The sequence below is a fragment of the Periophthalmus magnuspinnatus genome, chromosome 22 (genome assembly GCF_009829125.3).
Source record: "Periophthalmus magnuspinnatus isolate fPerMag1 chromosome 22, fPerMag1.2.pri, whole genome shotgun sequence".
Lineage (NCBI taxonomy): Eukaryota > Metazoa > Chordata > Actinopteri > Gobiiformes > Gobiidae > Periophthalmus > Periophthalmus magnuspinnatus.
In genome coordinates this window covers 16795904-16815816 of record NC_047147.1, presented here as the reverse complement: position 1 = coordinate 16815816, position 19913 = coordinate 16795904, and the positions used below count along the sequence as shown (strand labels likewise).

Here is a 19913-nt window from a genome sequence, read left to right as displayed (position 1 = left end):
CATTGCACATTATACAGAATGGGTGTTCTATTATATAGTAGCATAGTATTCTCTTTTCATTTTTGCTATTTTATGTTTGTTTATTTTTATTATTTATCTCAAATTGATAGTCGCATAGCACTAGAGCTGAATCTTGCTTAATCTTGACCTATATCCTTTTGTAATCCACGTTGTTCTCTCTTTGCACATGTCCTTCAACAATGTTCTGAGAGAGTACAAACCAATGCGAGCTACAGCATTCATTCTGCTTCTCATTCGATCGCCTCCAGTTTTCTCTCTGTGTTTCCGGTTTAGAAATGTTGCTTTACTCAAAGCTTTTGTCATATTCTTCTCATTTGCTGATCTTTCCTGTACAGCTTCCAGTTTATAAATCTCATAATGGCCCATAATGTTCACAGTGAATGGAGATTTCTTCCCTGATTATTATCGTCCCATTATCAATATTACTTTCCAGAAATTGCCCGTTGAGCCCCAGTGTGTGCTGTTGACCTCCGGGAGGTGAGGAGGTTCCTGGTTGTGGTTTCAGATTGCGCTGTGTTGAATGAGAAGACTGTAAAGATGCGATGGTTTGTGTTACTGTGGGTCAGGCATAGGGGAAGTCCCACAATCTCTGATGGATTCAAACTGGCTGCTAATATTGCAGTTAAAAGCAAGATGTCGTTTAACCAAATGGATTACCCGACCTTGACCAATGATATTTTTAACCGAAACCTGAGCAGACACTGTACAATTTGTAGGAATTTAAAATTGTTCCAAAATGTATAATGTGTGATTGAATTGTACACTGTATGCCCAGCCATCTATAGTTATAGCCGAAAAGTTGCTTGTCACTGCAGTGGGCCAGATAGATCCACACTGTGCAATATCATTGCTAGTCGGCGTAAAAGTTAATCTTTCATTATTTACATATAAAGCCACAAGAGTAGAATGGGAAGGATTTCCATTACATGAATGAAAGTCCTACATACTGTTACTGTTTTAAAGATGATATTTAAGCCCTCCCTAAGTCCTCAGTTTGCTTTTCTATCAATATCATTAATCTAGTGTTGTGCTTGGTTTTTTTGAGGCTGGGGCAGCAGTTTCCCAGTGTCCTTTATTTCAGATGACTGGATCTGAACACAGTCATCTGCTGAAAGCTGGCCAGTGCTTCTCAGCCATAATTGAGGTTGAAATGGTAATGCCAGGAATGTATGCCATTTCAAATAGTTTTATTTCCAACAGATTTTTATTTTATTATTACTCCTGCAAAGTAATAATTGCTGCACATGAAATGAATGGAATGTGTGGCAATTAGTTTTAATGATGTGCAATGTAAGACAAATCTGCACGACAGCAATTACTGTGACAATGTGTTCAGCAGCAGTCTATGCCACAGGCGTGAGTGGGCCCTGAGCCACCCAACTGGCCCTGCTATTGTCAGCACAGCACACATGGTTGTCTGGCACTAGCACCAGTAAAGACCAATGTTTTGTTTTTGATTTTTTATGGTCCATATGCTTTATTAGATAGGACAGTAAGCAGTGTGAAATAGGGGTGAAAAGTGACACTTTCAGCTATTCTTCTGAGAATTGATGGAGCCGGCACAGAGATTTTTGAGATCAGAAAATGAATACTTTTAATTGCATGTCTGCTGACCACTTGTGTCCATTAGTGGTAAGGGGCAGGAGTGTAAAAATATATGCCCATCCTGACTGATCATCATCTAACAAAGGTGGGGTTTGTATTAATTCCCCATGGACAACTTTGATCACCATGTCATCACCCATGCCTTGAATAAGTGGAGGCTGTAACTGCTGGATACCGTATGTGCTTTTGGTGCAGTGCAGGATCTTGGCATGTCTAAAGACTGACCAGAGCAGTTAAATCCAAAGATGACCTGACATGAAACTACTCAGTGCTGTTTCTTATGGGAATTCTATAGGTTTATTTAAAGAATACCTTTTCACATTTGAATGCAAAGCATCATCTCATTGGAGTTTTTGGCATATGTGATTAACAACTCCATCACTTAAGTTTAAGCAGAATTGGGACATGTCAGTGGCACAGGGCCAACCGGTACTTTTGCGCCATGACATATTTATATTTTAGCCAAACAGACCTCAATCCCTTTTTTAAGCAATGGTGGAAAATCCAGATCTCATACCAAGATTTAAACATACAGCTGCATTTCTTCAAATGTGTGTACTTCATCAAAAAGTGGTTATTTAAATTAAAACACAGTTTCTAATTAAAGCTTTAGCAGTAAAATGATCGTCTGGTTTATATAATTCAGGTTTCATTAATTATTTCATACCACAGCGTGTTAAATGCCACAACTATAATGAATGGGCCTTAAATTGGAATACCTAAATAGAATGTCAGTGGACTCACTACGACATAAAATCTTATTTCCTTTTATTACATGCACTGCCAGGGGGTTCACATCACTGCATGAACAGCGCATGTGGTCCAATCATGTCAGAAAGATACACGGAGGTGTTCCTCGGTCTGACAGTTAACAGGAAGTGTGCTATAGGATGTGTGCTACAGGTAGGGCCCCATTGGAACGTGCTCGGCCCTTGTAAGTGGCATTGGTGCTGAGGTGGTGCCCCCAATCTGTCAGTGTCCACGGCATCTGTGTCAATAGCATTCCTCGGTTGTTGACTGAAGGCCAGTGTTTGCTTTAGCCACCAAAGCAAGCCGGCCTGATTTACTGTGGATGGACAGTGCCATAAATCGCCCATGCCGTACACCACATACATGCTTGTCATAAGATTGAAGGTTTGTTTGCTTTCAATTGCGTGCCACAAGACCTGAAGTACTAAAACTATCCAGGCAGCGATGGGAGGATGGAGGGGCCTGGCTGCTAATGACACCGATTATTTTTCCATAACCACAACATGACCTCAGATCGTTGTGTTTGTAGACTATGATAAATATCATGCATACATCTTTCAAATACAGTAAGCTCTTTCAGATTTTCAAATAAAGTTACAGCTACCGTCAGCAATTTTCAACTGGCATTCCCTTTAGTTTTTCCCATGCACCAATTTATATGATTCTGTCTTTTATTACATTGTGTGCTGATCGTGTTAAATTCTAAAGCAATGACACAAGGAATTTGTAGGTGATCACAAAGAGCTCAAGGCTCCATGTTCATGAGCTATAGGGCAAGGTAACAGGGTAACTGGATCAGGGTTTAACGTGGGTGTACATCTACATTTAGACTAAACTCTGCTGTTAAAGCCTCAATAGAAATTCAATCTGACAGCTCCTCCAGGCGCTCTGTTGCATGAAATGGGCAAAAAGCATGACGCATGAAACAAATGGTCCCTTGATTGAATCAGTTGAAAAAGCGACTTGTGTTGAAATCAGGCAAATCCATTTGTGCTACCTGCTGCCTCACAGAGGGCACATGCTTCACCGTGATCTGCTGTAAACTGGATCTCCATGTGTGCTCTCTCTGCAGCTGACTGCCAGCCCCCCTGTCAGAACCGTGGCTCTTGCAGCCGGCCTCATACCTGTGTGTGTCGCTCGGGCTTCCAGGGGCCCCGCTGTGAGGAGGTGACCCCGGAGCAGGTGTACATTCATGACAGAGGGGCCCTGAGACGAGTACAACCTGGGACCAATGCTTTCCACAGGGACCAACCACAAAGACGACCTAGTGACAGACAGGCCGGTGATAGTACCAGGAGCCAGACCCCACGACCCACCACCACCAAACAGCCCACCCACTCCACGTAAGTGACCATGATCCATCTGTGCTCATGTTGCAGGGCTTGAGACTAGCTATACCAGGGGTGGGCAAACTTTTTGACACACAGGCCACAACGGGTTCTAAAATTTGACAGAGGGGCCAGGCCAGGCCAGGATATATATGTATATATTTGATGGAGATTTGGCCTGTAACATGTAGCAAAGCATGCATGAATATGCAAGGCTCACTGTACAAATAGCTTTCCAAATGCATTGATTGATTGAATGCAATTTCAATTAAATAAACACAGCAGAAAAACTTTGAACGAGGTTTACCCTTACCTATTTTAATATAATTGGGTCACGTTCGGCAGGCCGGATTAATAAGCCCAAGTGGTGGCTCTTGGGCCATAGTTTGCCCATGTCTGAGCTATACTATGGATTTTTTTTAGAATAGATACTGATGTAAAGGGACTTAATAAATTGACCAATGTTTACTTTGTTATTAATTGTGTTTTATGACATTAACATTAATGTGGTTAACTGATATGTTGCTTATTTTTAGGTCAAAAATAAGATAACCAATTGATTAAAAAGCAGCATTAATTAAATGTTGACTTTGCAACAGCAAGCCATTTGACAATCAACCCATGAAGTAAATACACATAAATAACATTTGAACACCTGTCCCCAAACCTAAATTAAAGTGCTGAGCACTTGTAACCCCTCGTCTTTGACCTAAACTGACGCATAGCTATTGCTATAGTTTATAACGCCGTATTCAGGGTGGTGATAAAATGTCAATGCATCAATTGTAATATAAACACAATGACTGGATTCAAGAGTTTCTGAGCCTTAAAATCAAATTGTGTGAATTTGAAGAAAAATACATTTATGTCTGAAAGGCAGCCTATTACGCCCACTAGTCATCAAAAACGTCATCGCAAAATGGTGAAATCTACCGTGGATAGTATAGGCGGGAACATTCAGGACTTTTCTCTGGGGGAATCTTGGGGCGGACATTGCGCCCTCCCTTCCCATCACATTTTCTGTTTCTTTTGCAAATTAGAACTCCGCCAAACTCCACAATGTATCGACACAGAAGACAGAGGTGTGTGGACTTTTTTTTCATTAAGTTTGTTAAGATGCTAAGAGGAGCTCAGTTTAACACATAGCTAAGCTGAGTGGGTCTGATATTATTATGTTCCAACTGCACAAAACCCTGTCACATAAAAACAATGCACAAATAAAAATCCCCAATGTTACTGGCATCACAAAAAAAAAAGCTTTTAACCAGATCAAGTTAGTTCAGGAAATAAGCCCACAACTTCTAGGCCTACTGAAATGGCACTTTAAAAAAGTTTAATACTCGTACTTGATGTGTTTAGTAAAGAAAAGGCACACAAATGAACAAAATTGCTGCTTTTATACTATACGATATGAATATTTAAGAAAATGTATTTGGGGAAACTCAGTCTGGGTTTCGGGATGGTTTTGGGGTGATCCTCAAAGTTCAAAACTGCATAACACCTTGTTCACACGTATTTTGAGAGGTTTACATGCAGACTGCGGTGGGTATTTGACCACTGCATTGTGGTGTGTATTCATCTGATCACGTATAATCCGCTCTATACTGCTGCTATGTCAGAGAAAAATAGACTCCTTCCGTATTCTCTCTGCAGACATGCACCTACCCCGAACCCATGCCCACAGTTCTCCGAGGTCAATGCAACAGCACACATGTGGGTCCCAAACTACACCAGCATGCATTAGGTATGAACATGACATAAGAAGGTAAACCAAATATAAAACCTCTAAAATATTTAATTAGAAGAACTAGCAACAGCTCAGGTTTTAGACAGTTATCAGAGAAAGTTTTATCAAATGAATCCTCTTAAATAGAAGCAGTTGTTTTGATTACTGACTTATCATCATACCACTCATCTTTTTGCTCTCATGTATATCATTGCTTAAATAAATCAAACCAGAATTATACTTAACTCTCTAAATCACACAAATACACTACAGCACTTTTGGCGTCATATGCTGCCACGCTCAAGAAACCATTAGGGTAATTTGTTAAAGTATAGGAAAATATAACTGGATTTAGCAGACACGAATTAGGCTGTGTTGTGGAAACAGTGCAAGTATATTATCCATTTGAAAGTCTTAGTGGCTGTTTTGGTCTAGTGGAATGAATGCAACTGAATCCAGCTTTGTTTCTTGAGTTTTCAGATTGTGCACTGTGCGAATTCTCTTGATTGTTAATCAGAAAAGCTTAATTGTTTTTTGCCTGAAGTTCGTATGATTTCTTCCATTCTATCCTTGTGACAAAATGTCTTTTTGTTTAACAATGTGGGCTTCTACTTACTGACAAAGTAGGGTGTATGTTCATTGTATATTATTGCCTGTAGATAAATCAAATTACATTGTCAAACTTTTTTCCGATTTGGGTTTGGCTTAGTTTTTTTGTTTTGTTTTAAGTTCCATAATTTGTCGGGCGCTGAGGTCATTCAGCAATCTGTGGCCAGTTCGTCATCTGGACAATTTCTCTTCCCCACCACACTATAGTATTCATAATGACAGCCAACATTTATAGTGCTGTTCGTGCTAATTGTTCAATGCCTTATGTAATTTTTGCTGTCTTGCTGGTGTTTTTGGCTAACCTGTCTGACTGTTTGTGGTAGCCCTGTGATATCCTGCTAAATGTTTTGGCAGATGGTCCATAAAGAGTTTTATACATTCACCTTCCCAAAACTATTATCTGCAAATCATAGTGTATGGTCTAATCAATACAAGACCTCTGAGGCTGCACAGTTGTTTTGCACATGCTGGCTTTGTTCTTCACAGGACATATTTGTAAGCTGACTCACCGATCTGGGTCAAGTGGAAATAGATGGCCACAGGTTGAAGACTTTAAAAAGGCTGACAGTATTTTGAGTCATGTATGCCCCTACTGTGACTGTCTTTCCTGTATTTTTCTAAAGCTGACTAATGCTCAAAATATAAAGATAAGTTATTTTTCTTGGTGCAGAATGTAATTTTCATTGGCTGGTTAGTAGTGTTCCGTTCATCACATTTTATCAGTTCTTGTTAGCTGCTCTGATCCCATCCTTATGTTATCAAAGACAGACTGAGCAGTCCCATAGGTCATAGGGTTATGACCAGCGTCACCTGGGAGAAACTCCATCCACATTCGGTGAGGTCCCCTGAGGTCGTATTGGGTTAGGTATCTTTCAGATACACTGATGCACCTTCTTTGGTAGGTTTTATATTTGAAGAGAAAGACAAACCCAGGACACCCCTAAGACTGAGAAAGCGATTGTGACAAGCTGCCCATGCTACCATTTCTGAACATGCATTAAATGATAATGACTCAAAGGAAGACATTTCAGGTTTACTGCCAGTGTAAATATATGCATAACCAGCTACAGAACATAAGGAGCATTAGGTATTCATCTGTGATTACATTTGGAACCTTTGCTGATGCTCCATTCTCTCAGACCAGAATAATCTTTAGGGCTGGATTGGGCCTCCCTGCGGATCAGTGTGGGATACAAGTCCTGGTTTCATATATCAGACTGAGGTTTCCAAAGCGTCAGAAATCCCAAGCAAAGTGAGGTCAGTGAGAGAGAGAAAGAGAGAGAGGAAGCTGATGCCAAACTTCAATTAAGGCACGGGGAGTCCATGCGCCCTGGCTTCGTTATATCATTCTGATCCTGGCTGTTCTACACCCATGGAACAGAGGCAGCCCCAAACACACTGCACTCTGTCTCCCACCACTCCCCCGTAGACAAAGGTGCGAGGAGCCCTATATGTCTGTCTTGGAACAGAGCAGTTGTTATGTCAGCTGCACCTAGCTACTGACACAACCTGTCAAACAGCGCCAAGAACAAGATATACTTCAATAAAGACAAATAGAATGAACTGCAATAATAAAAGTCATCGGTCACAGAGAGAAAGACATGAAACTTGAAGATAAGTGGATGAATAGAGCTGCACAATATTGGATTAACGTGTCAAACACTGTAGTATTGATATTATTGCAATATTTTGCTCTCAGGCAAAAATAGGATTTCTCAGATTCTTTTCAATGAAATGTTTTGTTATAATCTTATAGGCTATATCAGGGGTGCTCAGACTTTTTCAGTATGTGAGCTACTTTTAAAATGATCGTGTCTGAAAGATCTACCACCTAATACAAAAATAGTAAACATATATTTATTTGTAAATGTATTATGAATTCTTACATGTACAGTGCATTTTGATGTACCTTGCACAACATCATGAGATAATACTGCACAGCACAATTGAACTTCCTACATGTTCATAATTACTTGAATGATGATTACTACTCTGATGACTTGCACTGAATAGAATCAGTGAGGGATGCATAGTTCGGGCAGTAGCTTCTGACAGCCAGGAGTAAAATAGCATTTTTCGTTTGAAAGCGATAACAGAGCTAATCATGTTGATTACGGTTTTGTCTTTTTTTATAGCCATAAAAATCATGTTAAACGAAGTATCAGAATTTACTGCATTTTTTCACACAACTACTTCTATTTTACACATCCATCCGTATTTTTTCTTTTACGCATCGAATAAATGACTGGGAAAATCCCCGCAGCCCCCGCGCTCTCATTCGTCACCTTCGAGGGACAACAGAGGCAGATTACCGTAATGACGGTAAAATATTTATACAGCCCCATGTCTCCGCTTTGAGACGCCGTTTGAATTTACATGAGAGCACAACTATTTGCGGAGTTACGCTGCTTGAAAGTCCGCAACCCGCTCTATCCGCGACGATAGGATCCGATGCTATAGGGTTAAGCTAACTCGCGCTTGTTTATGCGTTTCCAGCGCCCATGATGTGACCTAGAGTCAGGTGTCATCTGACTGGTTGTCCTGTATATTAGTCATGTGACTGGATAGATGATGGGATGTGATCTACCCAAAATGCCTTCACGATCGACTGGTAGATCGCGATCGACGTAATGAACACCCCTGGCGGCTATATATTTAAATTACAGTGTGGCTAAAAGTAGGCTACTTCTGTCATTATGATGATGATGATTTATTTTTCCGTTATGTGTCTTTTACAATATTTGCACAACAGCATTTAGGGTTGCATCTGATCAAGAGTAAAAACAAGCCCATGCATGCAATAAACACATGAATATAAGACCAAGCCATTCATTTACTATGTATCAATATGATGTTTCCTGATATTAGGCAAACAATCATTTCATATTTTAGTATACAAGTCAGCCTGAAACCTCTATAGCAACCACTGTTTTCACTAATGACAGGATACAGTCCATTTCAGCTGGCTGTGCTGCTCCATTAAGGGAATAGACATTTGAATGTATTCTATAAAGTGAGCATGCTTCCTTTGCTGACTTTGCGGTAGAGTGTAACCCATTGCTTCCTGTGCTGAGGTTCCTCAGTGTTGGCGTGGTCCTGGAGCTCCCAGTTTGGAGGTCAGGGCCACTGGTCCATGAGCCAAAACAGTCCAACAGTGGTATCACACAGAGCCATGGGCTTGGACATCACGGCAGGAAACAGCAGGAGAGAGCAGGATGTGGGAGCACCCTGGACAGGTCATCACTGAGAAGACAGCTCTACCTCATCCTGGATAGATAAATTGGATTTATTAGTGGTTTTCATTAGTGTGTCTTGTTCATACAGTGATCAAGCATGTTTTTTGTGGCATTAGGGATGTAAAAAAACATGTCTCTTGGCTTGGTGGCAGACAGTGGTGGAACTTTGCATTGGGCTACTTTACAGAGGTCAATCTGTGCCATCCTAATGTGTATGATGTCAGTATGATGATGAATTGTAATGATGAACTTTGTAATGCAGCTTTATTCAGACAATCTCTATTTTAACTATTGAATTCAACACTTACATCAATGTTTGTGTCGTTAACATAGGTTGTGTGTTTGACAATTTAATGTTGGTCTTGTTCTTCCCCCATAAATGCAATTTAGTCTACTGTCCAATTGTTTCAAAGGACATCACTGTCTCCAGAAAAGTAATTTTTAAAATTAAGTAACTTTGTCAGCTTCAAATTTGTTCAAATTACATGTTCCACCTCTGATCATATGATCATATGAAGCGGAGGGTGAGACACTTTCTGTGCATTAACAGCATAACTTCTCTCGACTTCTCCATTGCGCTGGTGACTAATGCTAGTGGTTCTGTGGCTTGTTGACTCAAGGCTTTATGCACAGCCGTACAGCTATTTCTCAGAGGAAACTGTGGTCATAGTGGGAATTCTCCATGTTAATTGTGGATCACTGGGTCCTTTCACTCCCACCTGCAGCAGTGGACAGAAGCGGCTGTCATAATACTTTAGGTGACCTCACACCTTGTACCACTGCTGCATGATTGGATCCTTCTCCTTGCAATATTGGTAGCTCAACAGGATTCAGAGATCGTGTTCAGAGCTAGAATAAAATACCATTATAAACACTGACAGGCTGAATGGAAATCCACTCAACGAGTCCCTCGTAAATCAGAAGAAGGGATCCTACAGTTAAAGCATTTCACAGTAGCTGCATTTCATAGTACACTTGATGTACTAGAATTTGATCGGATATATGTTCTTCAGGTTATATCATCCAAAAATGCCTACGAAAGCTCTGGTGGTCCAGGAAGATGGCATGTCTACAATGTTGAGGCTTACATTTGGATGTTACCAAATCAGCCTGAAGAAGCCCTGTTATATTAGAACTGAGAGTTTAAACCCCAAGGCCTGCCCACAAAGTATTTGGAGACTTTTGAACAAGGTATATTACCAAAACAAATAGCTTGTGATACGTGACTGGTTTCCCAATTGTACTAAGAATGGGCATGAACTTTGGTGAGCATTTAATATGGGTGGATGTGCTACTACCACCAGTTAAAGACCAGCCTGACAAAGTGCAGACTCAGATATGGTTGACGCATGTCCTCAGGTGAACCCATTTTCTGCCAGGAAAAGCTAAGGTTAGCCTGCCCTACACAACAATAATCATTTGTTTGGAAGTATAACTGCTCTTACCACTTGATATTCCAGGAAGAAATGTTGCTGTTTTCACAAATTAAGAGCCAAATGAATCCCATTATATAGGTCAACGGGAACAAAAAAACATAGAGAGCTCACTCTTCGTCATGAACCATCCAAATCTGAAATACAGTATGCCAGTGGGCCACTGCAGCTAGCCAAGTCTTCCTCATCAGACAGCCCTCCACACTTGCAGCTGTTGGAGGGGCTGAACAGCAGTTGTTAAATATCCAATCCCACAATGCACTGTGGTGTACCCCCTGGAGTACATGCACATGGAGACACCATCAGTCGGGTCTTTTGTGCAAATATAAGGCATGGTGCTGAAAGCATAAATTATCCCAGGATTGAACCAAAAACTTACCACGTCAGAATGTGTGGTTTCCTCTTGGTTTCAAATGTGGAGGCTGACGAAGTTCAATCTTCAAACAGCAATTAACATAAAACTGAAATCCTGCACTGACCATAAAATCTTTTTGATATACAGATAGATAAGTGAAAAATCTAATAGGAATAGGAAGTACTGTGGCGCATTTGATGGTTGAGTTTGATCAAATGAGTATGGTTTCATTGACTTGTAAATTCCAAGCTAACATAGAAAGCCATAACATCTGCATTTGCAATAATTATTTTAGTCAACTGTTTGAATAAGTACTTCTTTTAACTCTAACATACCTTCATACAGTGTTTTGTGCATGTACCTGTGTCCTCCAAACAATAGATGAACTTTTATATGTCTTTAAATTTCTGCCCTGAAGCTCTCCTCAGATCTCTTTAAATTCAATTAAAGCAGTCTGACTCCTGACTTCCGAACAGCTCTTTCTGCTGACCTGCCTCATCATGTTGTACTAAATGAATGATCAGAGAAACAATAGAAAAATACAGAAATCTGGAGAGGACTCAATGGCTTCTCGTCTCACCATGTCTCTAGGTGTTATGGTTTGGGCTCTTGAACCACAACAGCCACACAGCTTAGTTTTCATCCAGACTCGAGCTAATCATCAGAATATTAAGTTAACTTTCAGAGGCAGACAGGTAGGCTGTAGCGTATGTCCCCTGGAGACAAATTTGATTCATATTACCATGATGAAGGCAGTTGGTTGTTATAATCACGTAGTCTTACCAAGGTTGTACTTACACCTAATCAGTTTCCATGCAGGCTATAAAGGAAGTTCTAGTAATGAATGTGAGTTGAATTTCATCTCTTCATTTGCCTGAGCAGCATTTAGACTGATCCATAAAACAGTCTTTGCTAAATCCAAAACCCATGCTTCTTTTTCTCTATTTGAATGTGAAGTTGCTGCTCTAATATTAACATCTCCCTAGAGGGACAAATAAATGCTCCAATACAATCCCAGTTCGCAGTAATTCATTTCAACCTGTCACTGGTTGCTACCAGAAGATTCCTGTAAGGCCATCCAGATACAGAGAGACCTAAATTTAATGCAGCCTCCCTGTCCGCCGTCCCACTAAAGCCTTCACACACCCAGATTTTCACAAGGGGAAATACACTGCCCAGGCCCACAATTATCCCAGTCATAATGAGAGATGCTATCAAAGAGCGACCTGCCCTTAATTACTCACTGATGTTTGGCCCTTTGCACCCATGTACTAAGTGTATTAGTCAAAGTTGTCTATTTTAGAAGGGAAAAAAGTTTCTGCAGAAAGGTATTGTTAAATACTTTGATTGAAAACAACAATTGTTATCTAATGAGAATAAAATGTTAAGGCATCAGTTTCAGGGAATACAACAGTTTCTTTATATTTCAGTTAATATTGCGTCAATAAATCATATATGTATAACCTTTTTACCTATTACCCTTTTTTTTTTATTACTAAAACTGTTAGATGCTTGAATTCCCCCATAATTCTAATAATATGCTATCACATTTTAGGCTCATTCAGATATTGCCACCCACTTCTGTGTCCTTAGCTATCCTTAGCATTGCCTTTCCCATTGCTCCTGTAAAAAGACTAAGCACCAAATTAGCTTGCGAAACAAATCGTGAGAACAGCCAATACTGTGGGGATTGGAGCAGTTATTACCAAGATTAAACACTTTCTAAAGGCTGTAATTTAAAGTCTGTTGTTAAAGTGACAAAGGTTTGTGTCAAGTTATTTTGGTTTTCCAATCAACCCTTGACCACTTAACCACAACCCAGTTCCTGTATTTGTTGCTATGAGGAGCACAAGAGCAGCGTACTGAAAATATGATATGGAATGGATTTTATATTCATTGGTATATAGATCAAGCTTCATGGATTGATTGTGAGTGGCACAAGTGGAGCTCGATAGTCAGTAATATAGAGGCGATATCTGAACACATATGCTATCAACACCATTAAAGAACATGACAAAGAAGTGGGGAGGGAGCTGTGGTTCCTAATGTTAGACTTTTCAGTACTTACACCGTTAACTACCGTTAACCAAGCATATAAATGAAACCCAGTAGAAAACATGATCACTTTTAACAATCACCAAATGAAATTTTCAATAATCAGTATATGAAAAAAAAAAATAATAAAAAAAAAAAAAAATAAATAAAAAAAAAAAAAAAAATATATATATATATATATATATATATATATATATATATATATATATATATATATATATATATATATATATATATATATATATATATATATATATATATATATATATAATGTTTTTTGGTTTTTTTGCAACTAAATTCTGAACTGTAGAAATCATTCTTGGCAATAGGCATCAGAGCCAATCACACTGATAGTATCTACGGCTAATCTGAAAACTGTTTTCTTATGTGAGCTTCATCAAGCGTAATGTCTGGAAGATTCATAACACTGTTGGGCTTTGACTAGCCAAACAAGAACAAGAGTCAAGTGTGTGTGTCTGTGCTAATGTTCTTGAATATCTCCTCCAGGGACCTGCGTTAACCGTCTGCGCTCTCCTTCCTCTGTCTGCAAGTGCAGCCTGGGAAATGTTCACCACCAGCTGTTAGAGCGTTTACTGCCACAAAACATCTTATTAAACACATGTAAAAGAATACACAGTTATAGGTTGATAATTGCAAAATAATTGTAATGGTATAAAATCAAGCCTTTATGTACAAATAAATAATGCCTTGTTGAATCTCTGTACATGGGTATTTGACGTGTCCAAGTCCATTTTAAATTAATTTCTAAATAATGATTTTTTTGTCCTCCAAAAATAAACTCAACAGTGCAGGGTTTTTTTTTTTTTTTTTCTAAAAACAATAAAATGTCCCATGCTGTAACTGCAACACTTTTTTCATACATTCATAAATTGTAAAATCAAAGAGCGTTAATAAATGTGTTGGTATATAATTGGCATATAAAGTTCACTAAAATGGCATGTTAAAAGTTTCATTTAGAATCTCAAGTAAAAAAATTCTGTAACGAAGTGTGACATGAAAAAAATCACATTTAAAAAGTCACAAAGGCTAGAAAAAGATTTGGAGTTTGGCGTATTCAAATAAATAATTATTATATTCTTATTTTTTATTAAATCCAACTTTTCTGAACATTTTTTAACATGCAACAGTTTGATGTGCTGAGATGTGACCGCTGTATTTTCTAACAATACAATTCTAATTGTTTATATATTTATATGTCACACTGCAGGACATGTTAAAATGTTACACACACCAAATGATTGTTTATATTTTTGCTTCGAAAGCCCAAATATCAACTATCCACATATGGTACATATGGCTCTGCAAACAAAGCATAAATGCATATATACCATATATCTTAAAATAGATTACATTGTGTTTATTGAAAAAGACTTAAGCAGCTCAGCTCTGAAACAGAATATGTTTCAGAGTTATGCATTTTAGAAGTAAGTTAAATATTTAGTTTGCCAACAACAGAGTTCATCGAATATGGAAAAGTCTTATCATATTAACATGGTTTTCCTCATAGTTATCACATTTCACATGTTTTTGTTCCATTGTGCAAGCCTGTTTTTGTTACATTTTAATAGTATATTTTCTTATGGTTTATTCTAATCTGCCGCCCCCTCAGTTCAGATCAAACTCTGTCACATCTTGGGAAAGCTTTAAAGGACTTATGGACTTAAAAGCAGGATCACTGGCACTGGTCCAGGGTGCTTTGTTGCCTCCACAAACTGTTTGTACCCCTCACGTCGAGCTCAGTGCTCCATCTTCTCAAAGTAAATGTCCCAAATATGCCCATAAATCTTCAGCTCTTTTGTTGCCAGAGCTTGTTTGCAATGATTGAGAAGTACAAAGTTTTCTTTGTTCCAGCTGCTGTTTGCACGTTTTTTTTTTTCCATGTTTTGGCTGTTCTCAGTAGTTAGACTGATGATGACTTCAAAACATACAATAATCCACCACTCTCCCTGTAAATTAGATTGATGTGTTCAAACTTGTATTTACACTTGCACTCTGATAACCATCATTGAGTTTTCTATTTACCAAGTAGCCTTCAAATTACCCTAATTATGTGGAGCCCTTATGTAACACAGATTTTTGGCCAAGGCCCTCTGGAAAGAGGTAAATGGAACCATTAAACATTTTGTTTAAATAAAAAGAATGAGTCCATTTTCTTCACTGGGGAAAAAATAAGCATTTGTTGATTAGTAGTGAATGTAAGGGTCCAAGTTCACTTCTTTAAAACAGTGCTGCTTGCTCCAGGTTGTATAGAAACGCAACAGGCAAGTGACAAATCTAGGATCGATGTGGCCCAAAATTGAAATCTCTTGCCATATTCTTCTGTTCAGTTGTTTAGACTTTTTCAGCTCTCTATTTTGTGCTCATGCTGCTTTATGCCATCAATGACAGCTATTAGATGTGGATACAGATTTGGTAATCTCAGACACATCAAAATGAAAAAGAGGTTTTGCCAAGGTGGAATTGTGAGTGCTAAGAAGCCACTGAAAGAATCTTTCCAGGGACATTTTCTAAGACGATTCCAACTGTTTTGACACACTTTGTCCATAAAATTCTCCTCCATCTGAAATGCATTATTGTGTTCTGACAAAAATACTTCTTCTCATGTGAATATTTGCGGTGACAGAAAGTAGTGATAGCACCATAGGGACCAAGCTATTCGTAAATAAATGAGCAGTGGCCTATTCATTACAGTAAGGGGCTCTACATAAACAGTGTTAGTGGGGTGAGGATGGTGCAGATATAAACAGTCTCTACAGATCTGGGTCAAGGCATTGAAATGCATGTGAATGTTTAGGAACAGGGTTATCAGATAAATCTTTGTGGAGTGCTATGAAAATAAAAAACAACAACACTGTATAACATTATTACTGTATAATAATGGTGCAATACCACTTCAGCTTTTTCAAACCTGGCACAGTAATTTGAGTATTTTGGCTTTGAATGTCTGCAGATACTTGATATAAAACAGTGCACAATAAAATAAACCTCAAACTTATTGTCTTCAAATATTAATTAGTTATAACGAACAAATCCATGAATATCTTATATAGATCGGTGAATGCCTTACCACATATTCCACCTGACCCAGTTCCAAATTCTTGGTGATTAAATCAAGGTTATGGATATTGATATTTTATTGTCAATGATTCAGTATACAGTGGTCCCTTGTTTATCGCGGGAGTTACATTCTGAAAATAGCCCGCAATAGGCGAAATCCGGGAAGTAGTCAGCTTTATTTTTTACAATTATTACATATGTTTTAAGACTGTAAAACGCCTCACCCCACACTTTATAGACTTTTCTCAGACAGGCATTAACATTTTCTCACATTTCTCTCTTGTTTAAGCACTCTCAAAGTTCAAACCTTAGTATATTATATCCCCCTTCCTCGATGATCGCTTTAACTTTGTTTTTCATGTGCCTCTGCTCCAGTGGTATCTCCGTGCAGAGAAAGTCCAAAGACCCTCTAAAATGTGGCTTAGACGTGCAGAGAAGTGAAATGAATGCAGAAAAAGCTGACAATAAACAGGAACTAGTTTAGGGTTTACCCATAGCTTTAGCCACGTCTCACAGCACCACAAACTTGAAGTTACTAAACGTCTTTTTGTGAATTGCTGAAATCTGCCTTATAATTACGAGTATAAGGTACGATTTAGATTTTATTTATTAAGCAAACATTTGTAATGTTTGGGTGATGTCAGTGTCTCATTGAACCTGGGGCCATGCTCAGGTCATGGAAATGCAACTCGGCTGGAAAGAGCCACACCAAACAGACCTGCTCCAAGGTAACCCCAAGTGAACCATGCCAGTGGAAAGGAGACTTTTTAGCATGTTCTAATTTGGATGCTTTCCAAGTCAGCACAGGCACATAATTGCCGTTAAGATGATATGGGTTTAAGGAAAGCACTAAAGACACTAAATAAATCAAATTGTGTGTATATCAGAGGATACAATCCATTCAGATCATACACTTCATTGTGCTGTTGCTTCCAAACTCTTTGGATGAGTCTGTCTCACTGTGTCTAACATTTCAACAATTCATATTTTTCTGTTGCAATACAGTGATAATGATTCTGCATACAGCTTGTGCCAAGCTATACTTTTGAAACACATTTGGAAGTGTGTATTCTTGTCTATCTATGTGATATGTCATTTCCTTACATGCGGTGGAGCTTAGCTCTGATTGCTCTCAGTTCATATGAAATAAATGATAAATAGGCTTATAGACAGTGCCAGTGGCTTTATGTCCATGTTAGAAGCCCATTTTGCTATCAGACATAATGACAGCCTTTGATCAAATGTTTGGACAAAGATTTGTCGATGCATAAGAGAAGATTGTTTCTCTTTGAATATAATTATCAAGCATATGTTTGGACCATGAAAAAGATGTCTTGTGCTAAACAAAGTAATTCCCCTAACAGATAGCAAACTGACAAAGCCTGATTTCACTTCTTAGTTTAACTCTGTATAGAATGTGTACATGATTGTGACATAGGCATGTCTCTTTTTAGTGGGATGAAGATGAACATAGTCAGATCTCATCATGGAGTTTCTATCAAGAAGGCTTTAGCATAAAATCAGCTGACCATATGCAAGGGTTCAATACATTAGAATATATTTGTATCAATTGTCTTTTATTTAATACATTTTAACATCAACCACAGATTTTGTATGGACTCAAGCTCTTTTCTATGTAAAAAGTCATACCAGGTTGATTATTTTCTTGCGCCTGCAGCAGGCAGCACCTTCATAAAGTTTTGACAAAAAAAATATCCAAATCTTACCTATAGGATGTATATATACAATACAGATGTAAGTCACTGTTGTCTGATTGCAGTAGTAATATCGTGGTATTAGAGTTCATTCAGTTTTTTTCAGCAGCTGCATTGTCTTCACCGCCATCAACATTTTAATTAAAACTGCATGTCCATTCTTCAATACCTCAAATATTTCCCATATGTCTGTCTAAATCCATGTAAACTTGGCAGAGGTCTCCCAAATTGCTCCCGGGTCACGTTGAACAAGGCGGGGAATCCTTCCTCTGTGCATCAGCCTGGCCTTGAAGTTCCTAATGATGACATCAAACGCACAGAGCGTTCCTCCCCTTGATCTGCAGGCAGAGAGGGCACCAGTGAGCTCATGCTGGGAGGAAGTCACTTACAAACCACAAAGCACCACACAGACCTGTAGAGCAACATCTGGCTGCAGTGTAGGAAGTGAGGCAGGATGCTGAAGGGCCAGGTGTCATAGCAAGACACGGAAACACCCAATAGCGACTGGACAATGTAGCTACGTTAGCCATCTCTCGTCCCGCTTGACCTTTCAGAATGATGTTGACTGACAGGAGCACGGCTTTACTTCCCTTTTCCTTGTTCGAGATCCGCCCTTGTGTTGGTCCATCTGTGCCGACAGCTGTCAGGTGGAGGTGCAATCCTGTTGGGTTTTTTAAAGATGACGTGAGCGACCATTATTGAACATTTGTCTCCCCTTCTCATTTGGTGTTCTGTTGCTGTAGACAGTAGGGTAGGAATGTGGTTTACTGAATAAAAAAGACGTGCATAGACTTGCAGTAGTAGCACCTGGGATGTGTGCATTATTCCGTTGCGTGTTTATTTGACTGGCTTCTATTTTGTGTGGTGCTGAATCAGCTTCTAAATACATAGGGGTATATTTACTAAGCATTTGTGTATGTGCTAAATGGACAAGCTAAAAAATGTATTTGTGTTTCTTATTGACACTTTACGGATGCAGCACAGATTTTGCTCCTAATGAATATGCAAAACGGGACATTTCGACCAAAGTGCGCAAAAAAGGTGGATGCAGATTAAGTTGTTTAGCAGGCACTCAAGATGACAAGAGCAAAAACTTTATAATTTACCACATGGGAAAGACAGGTGTAAATTATATGCAGAGGATGGACAGTTCCCATTTCTTTTTCGGCACATTAAAAGTGAAGCAAAGTAAAAGTGCACGAGTCTAGACTTGCTGATTCACAATGTTAAAATAGCCTAATGATTACGTTGTTTTGAAGGGACACTTTACCTGTGACACTGGCCCTGTCTGTCGTAATCCACAAAAGAGACAAGTGTCCAATCAAACTGGGTGTACAGGCGGTCCTTTATTCTCCCGCTGATTCAACGGACTCGGACTCGACATTGTTGACAGCACTATACAAGGCTATGGTAAAAGTTTAGCTGAGTTTCCTAAAACATCACAGTTTTTTGTAATTCACACATCTTTGGCTTTGGCTCTGGAGAGGGTTATGTGCCTATAGACATATCTACAAATGTGGTGCAAAGCTGATGATTTTTAAAGAATGGGAAAATGGGAATGGGAAGCTAGTTTTAATGGTACTCAATAATTGTAAGAAAAAGTTACAGATACTAAAGGGATAACAGTGTGCAATGTCATCATATGATGTAGGCCTATGTGTGCGTTCAGAGCAGAAACAGTGCTCAGATACTTTTGCTCAGATACTCATTTACTCTTTTACATATTAGAATTGCATTAAGAGTAAAAAGCACAGTTTCTAATGGCAAATTAGGTGCAACAAGTTCACAAGTATCTTATAATTTTTTTCAGTTTAAACCCCTAATTTAGAACCTGGCTTAATAAATATGTTCCATAGTGTGTGTGGCTTCAAAGCTCTTGTAATGCTCGGTAGGGTATGGTTTATATCCCCATTCAGGGTTTGATTAGGCTCTCATTTACCTTACAGGCCACAGGTGCGCTTTGTGAAGCCCATTCCTCTCATGTGTCTGGCATGCTTTGTCT

At 38.9% G+C, this 19913-nt stretch overlaps 1 protein-coding gene across 2 annotated transcripts in view; it reads left to right on the top strand.

Annotated features, from left to right (window-relative positions):
* Nucleotides 1–19913, top strand: part of LOC117390062 (latent-transforming growth factor beta-binding protein 2-like) — an 86057-nt gene that overhangs the window by 13819 nt on the left and 52325 nt on the right. For both annotated transcript variants that reach the window (XM_033987698.2, XM_033987699.2), the window contains exon 3: nucleotides 3449–3719. In XM_033987698.2, coding sequence (XP_033843589.1) covers nucleotides 3449–3719 — 271 coding nt within the window. The remainder of the gene's footprint in view (nucleotides 1–3448; nucleotides 3720–19913) is intronic.